We start from the raw sequence: 6,000 nt of genomic DNA, 5'->3' as shown, positions 1-6,000 counted from the left end.
GGCCATTAAAGACCGAGGCAAAGAAGGCGTTGAGTATCTCTGCCTTTTCCTTGTCTTTAGTGGCAATGTTCCCCCTTGCATCCACTAGAGGATGGAGGTTCTCCCTGGCTCTCTTTTTGCTGTTAACATGTTTATAAAAACTTTTCTTATTATGCCTTACAACAGTGGCCAGGTTAAATTCCAGCTGGGCTTCTGCCCTTGTGACTTGCAACAATAAATAATCATTTCCTCAGGTGCATATTGTTTTGCCCAAGGACTTTAGTGACAGCACAAGCTTCAACAAGAACAAAAAGAAAGAGGTATTTTTTTATATATAATATTAGATTTTAAACTTAACTGTAAAATATTTCTCTGGTTAGGTTTGCTGAAGCACAAGATTTTTGTGTCTTTCTTCATTACGCACTCCAATATGCTGCATGCAGTCTTCACATCTCTAATGCAACTGGCACATACATACTTAGATGACCAGTTTACACATGCAGGCAAAATTCACTGCACTGAAATTAAATGCCATGCCTGGGGATTCAGTGAAAAAAAAATCCTACCCAACGTTCAAAATTAAGCCGCACAGTAGAAATACCAGGAAATAATGGGTAATCGCCTTTAAAAGCAACAACTTCGCATGTGCAAACAAGCAACCAAAAAATGTTCTGGGAAGTACCTTACAGACCTATCAGTCAATACACTTTTCAAAATTAATTTAGGGGACTCCTCAGGCTGACTCACAGCCTTCTATTAAACACAATAGGTTTTTCAGAATTCACAAAACAATTAATTTTATAGTATTCTATGGGAGTCTATACAACCTATCAGCTCTATCCCAGATAACTGCTGCAAGACCATTTCAAAAAGCGGGTTTTTTTTTCTGCTCTACCCCTACAATCACTAAATGTTTTGAATGTCTATTCAAGATTCAGAAGCAAAATTTTTTTGTCGTTGCTCGAGCTGGATATGCTTTAGTCTCACACAAGACTTCCTGTGGAATAAAGTGCTAATCAGAACAAGTGAAGTTGGTAGGCTGTACCCCGACAGCTATTTTACTGTAGTGACAGCTTAGCTCTGTTACAAGTGAAGATTTTTTCCTTTCTAAACCACCAATTGCAGCCACTGCTTTTTTACTACTTCAAAGTGATGGAACCAGCTTGTATTTTATTTAAAGGCTATGTTTTCCACTCCTCTGTCTGAGAGGAACTATCCCTTTTGCAAGCTGGAAATCTCTCCAAATTTTTCATGCTGGGATCCATCAAATCTATTTCTTTCACTCCTGGAGATTCATGATTCTGTCTTGTTTTCAACAAACAGAAGTTCTAAAGAAATGAGATCTTTCAAGCCACTAGAGTGTGCTCCTACAAAGGCTAATGAAGAAAAGTGTTCTATCTTTGAAGTTATTTAAAACAACTTTTTTTTTTTTTTTGTAACAGTAATTTGTGAAACACAGAGTAGTGTTGTCTTTTACCTGATAGGGTAAAGCTGACTAACTTCCGAGAATGCTGGGCTCCAGAAGCACCTTCATCCGTGCCTTCTACTCCCATCTGAAGAAGAGGAAAAAAAATGAAATACACCGCCGAAGTTTTCGTCTGCTTTGTACATGCTTAGGATGATAACGCAATTGTAAGGTAGTATGCAGGGGAAGAATCTGACCAACTACTGCCTAATACCACGGACAAGCAAAGCTACAGCATTTCTTTCTAGGAAATTATCTATCATTTATGCCACACAGTGCTAATATACCCATCCTCGGAATCTTCCAAACAAAACATATACAGGCTAATACACGTGCAGACACTATTAATTGGAGAAAAGGAGACTGTATTTTCTTACAGGTTTCCCTTTTGTAAAATAAAATCAACAGTATGGATTGGTAATACATACCAAAGCACCGAGCTGGCCAGTGACAGCATGTGTAACTTTTGTCACTTTCCACAAATAGATAATTTACTGTGCAACAAAAAAAGCAAAAGAGATCAAAGAGAGACTAACAAAAGCCTTCAGGTCTATGAACAAAAGCTCCTTTTATATAGAAAAATGCATCAGATATCTAAATATGAATGTGATCTAGAAGCTTATGCTTCACAGATTTCCAGGTTTGGTTTCCACTGAACTCTCTTGTTAGGTAAAGTACCAGTTCAAAATAAATTTTTTTCATGTGTTAATGTCTTATTAATGCCTAGCTTTTTTAACTTGCAGAAGAATTCATCTTTCAAGACAGAGATGTGCACCCAGCTGAATAATCTAACAAGAAGACATCAATGGAACTATCTTTAAAGTCAAACACTTTTCCAGGTAGGCACTGCGCTCTCTCCCAGGCAGAAGAGGTGACACAGCCCGATGAAAAAGCATCAGCCAAACATGGCACTGGGGATCAATACCAGTGGTAGAACAGGAAGTCATCTGATCTACTAAATGATAAAAAAAGATAAGCTGAATAAAAACTCATACCCCTACATACTCATACCTACACATACGTGTGCAGGTAAAGTATGTAAAGCAGTTTTGAGCAGCTGAACAGTTATCTAAAGGCTGAACTAGAAGTTACCAGATTGATAAATGATTTCTGGAGCCATGGTATCTGTGAGGAACTCATTTTGCATTAACCAAACCCATAATCATTTATTTTTATGTTGCTTTAAACTATCATTATCTTTCAAATACTTCCCACCGATGATCAGCAAGCACATTGGAATCTCATCGGAATTAGCAAACACACGAAATTTCTCCTGTTGCAAACCTCTACTACTTTGTATGTAACAAGCAGTCAAACAAAGGGACAAAGGAACAGCAATGATGTTGATGCTTGATGTCCCCAGGGGCCTGGGCGGTCTTGTGAGGGAACACACCATGCCAGCAAGCGCTGCCGCTCACCAACCAGCCCATTCCCTTCCCTCACTGCCGGCTTCACGGTGCACCTCTGTTCTCAGGGCAAGATGTTTCTCACCAGAGTGCTCAAAACTCTTATCACTTTCCCACCCAGCATGACATCACTACACCAGTGACTTTATATGGACGCATAAGTGATGACAGATGGTAGTGAAATTACAAGGGCACCAAAAGCAATGGGTTAATTCCAGCTGGATCAGAGTCCCCTTGCCTACGGACACATTCCCTGGAAGCAGCAAGGGGCTCATCCCCCTAGCATGGTGACGCTGCCCAGGCAGGGCCAGATGAACGCTACGTATTTCAGTGCACTCTTTGGGGCTTATTCTAACATGCATTGTTTTCTTGTTAAAAATGTTTTTCATCAACAAAAAGGCCTCATCATTCTATACCTATTTTTCTGTTACATCACTGACTCAGAGTAATACTGTTTGCATTGCTAAGCATTACTTCGTTTTATAGCAAATAAGGTTTGCCCACAATTCAGTTATAATAAAATGAATTGTAACAGTGTTCCCCAGCACTTCAATGGTTTCACTATATACCCTTTTCCTGTTCCATTGTGATCTGACAGCAATTTCAATTTTTCCGTGTCAAGTACAAAATTTCATCCCAGCATAACATGCTTAGATTTTTGCACTACAAAGGCTATCTCATCTGGTGCAACACAGTGTTTCTCAATGCTAGATCAGCCCTTGCACTTCCACTGGTTCGAATGAACTCAACAGAATGTTAGTTGCTTATCCAAAAATAAGATGTACTGACATGCCTGGTGTGATATGCCATCAATACGAGGAAAAACAGAGACTTATCTCCCACCAAACCATGTAATGTGAAAACACAGAATGATCCTAGTAATCAGTAACTTATTGCAGCTTTAAAAAAAGAGTGGGCATATCGTGACTCTCTTACCACTTCCACAAACATAATTTCCTTAGCAACAGGCATCACCAGTGCCAAGAGAACAAAGTATTCTCGACGACACAGTGCTCAACACCAAAACCATGAAAATGGTGTGAGGTATTAACATATAGTAATATGTATATTTATATATAACTAACCCAATATGGTATTTTTAGGAAGTCTCATCTGAGCTGTCATATGACATTCTCAGCAAGGAAACTAACAGCTTACTATTACTGGAAATCTGTACTACTAGTACAAACAAAAATGTTCACATAAAATTACACCTTCTAGCAGGAGTGTAAATTCTGCAGAATACCCGGGACCCTATGCTACCTTTCAAAAGAAAGAAATTTAAACAGCAACAGCCAGTTAACCCCTCGAGACTGACAAATTAATCCGAAGGACAGGTCTTCAGGTAGCTCCCAAATAAATAAATACATATTCAAAGACAGAAGTTCAGATATCCTTTTATGCAATGATTCTCAAAAATACTGGTGGCTAGTATGACAAGGTGAAGAAAACACAAGAGTTCAAATGGTTTCTCCATCCAATAAAATCATTCTGCTTCTCAGTAACAATACAGTGCAGCACATAGCCCACTTTAAGGGTTCCTTTGAGATGCATTTCTTTCTTTGTTCAAAGTCAGGCTATCTTACAGTCTGTAGTTTATCGACTGATATTAAAGATAGTGGCTGTCAAGCTCATTAACTGTAAAACATTTTCTTCCGTAAAATATCAAGAGTTCATATGGTTGCTGTGAAACAATATTATTCATAGTCAGATCTGACAAAGATCCAACAATTAAATGATACTATCACCTATGTCGGTAATTCTAAGGAAAAGAAAAAAACTTTTGGTATAATGAGATACGAAGTCTAGTATAGCACATACAGTATCATATAGCCATAATGTGCACTTGTATATAATACACAATGCTGAAAAAGTGCAGGATCAGAATACAAGCTATTCAGTCTGAGTAAGTTGTGCTCTACAGTATCTTCAACATTGCAGTTGTCAAGACAACATCCTGACAGATGTGATCTTAAATAATTGACAGCTAGTATCAATGAATCAAATGCACTGTGAAACTTCATTGTCAGCTGAAGAGCTAGCCTATTAGATAAATTACTTCCAATAAAAGCACCTGGATACAAGTTTGGAAGGCTCTTCTTCCGATATGTATTTAAACAACTAACAAAAGCTCTTCTAAAACCTCTAGTGTTTCAAAAGAACATGTCTCATAATGAAAGCATAGTAAGGCAGCAATAATTCTCAGTAGTCAGAGAATTATCTAAATTTCAATGGTATATGAATGCTTAAAAAAAAAAAATCAGTAATTTTTGCAAGACCAGAGTTCTGCCCAGTCTCACTTTTATACTAATAATTGCTATCTCAGCAGCAGTTTCATGTTAATAATTCATTTTAAACAAATAATAAGAAGAAATTGATACGTTTAATAAGGGTTGTTTGAGTTGGATAACCAGTGTGGAAAATTTCCGCTATGGTGCTAAATTACAGCAAACTGTGAGACACAAAATTGAAAGCAAGCAAAATCAAGTTCTTGGCATAAAAGATTTCAGCTAAGTTCAGTGATTTTTACTGTCATTTTACCATGAAAAAAACAAAAATCAAAAAAAGCATAATTATTTTTGTCAGGCAATATAGTTTTCTGCAAAAATTGCAGTTAATGGTACAAGTAGGAGATATATCAATAGGTTTGTCTGACAGTTAATATTATCATCTTACAAAAATCCTGTGAACAAAAAGGCTAAACTTACCATCACAGCAGGGTTTTTCACAGTGATACATGGAGTAGTAGCTCGGAGGGCTCCACTAACACCATGGTAGTATTTAAAACAGATCTTTATTTCAGCTGGAAAACAAAACAAAAATCGCATTAAACCCTTCATGACTGATCCTAGCCAAAAGGAACACGTGCATACAGAGAGTCATAGCTGACTTCTGTACATGGAGTCCGAGTTTGGGCAGTTCCCTGACACATCTTCACTGTAAAAGCACACAGTAACTCTAACTGAAAATATATTTTCTCTTAACTTGTAGAAAATTGGAAACTTGTCTTTTAATTTTAACTGGATTTCTACTCAGTCAATAAAAAAAACAACGGCCCATTTTTTCCAGCTCTTACAGCAAGATGCCTGTGCTCACTACTGGGTAAGAAATGCCTAAGTATTCACAAGGCACAATTCACATGAAGCCACT

The 6,000-nt window shown here is 37.6% G+C and overlaps 1 protein-coding gene across 1 annotated transcript in view; it reads right to left on the bottom strand.

Moving 5' to 3' along the window:
- Positions 1-6,000, bottom strand: part of HECW2 (HECT, C2 and WW domain containing E3 ubiquitin protein ligase 2) — a 111,373-nt gene that overhangs the window by 61,893 nt on the left and 43,480 nt on the right. Inside the window, exons 3-4 of the mRNA XM_009643585.1 lie at positions 5,559-5,653; positions 1,457-1,532 (exon numbers count right to left, since the gene is read on the bottom strand). Coding sequence (XP_009641880.1) covers positions 1,457-1,532; positions 5,559-5,653 — 171 coding nt within the window. The remainder of the gene's footprint in view (positions 1-1,456; positions 1,533-5,558; positions 5,654-6,000) is intronic.

Source organism: Egretta garzetta, unplaced genomic scaffold (genome assembly GCF_000687185.1).
Source record: "Egretta garzetta isolate BGI_Z169 unplaced genomic scaffold, ASM68718v1 scaffold297, whole genome shotgun sequence".
NCBI lineage: Eukaryota > Metazoa > Chordata > Aves > Pelecaniformes > Ardeidae > Egretta > Egretta garzetta.
Note: the sequence above shows the minus strand (reverse complement) of the source record. Positions and strands in the feature narration are given on the sequence as shown.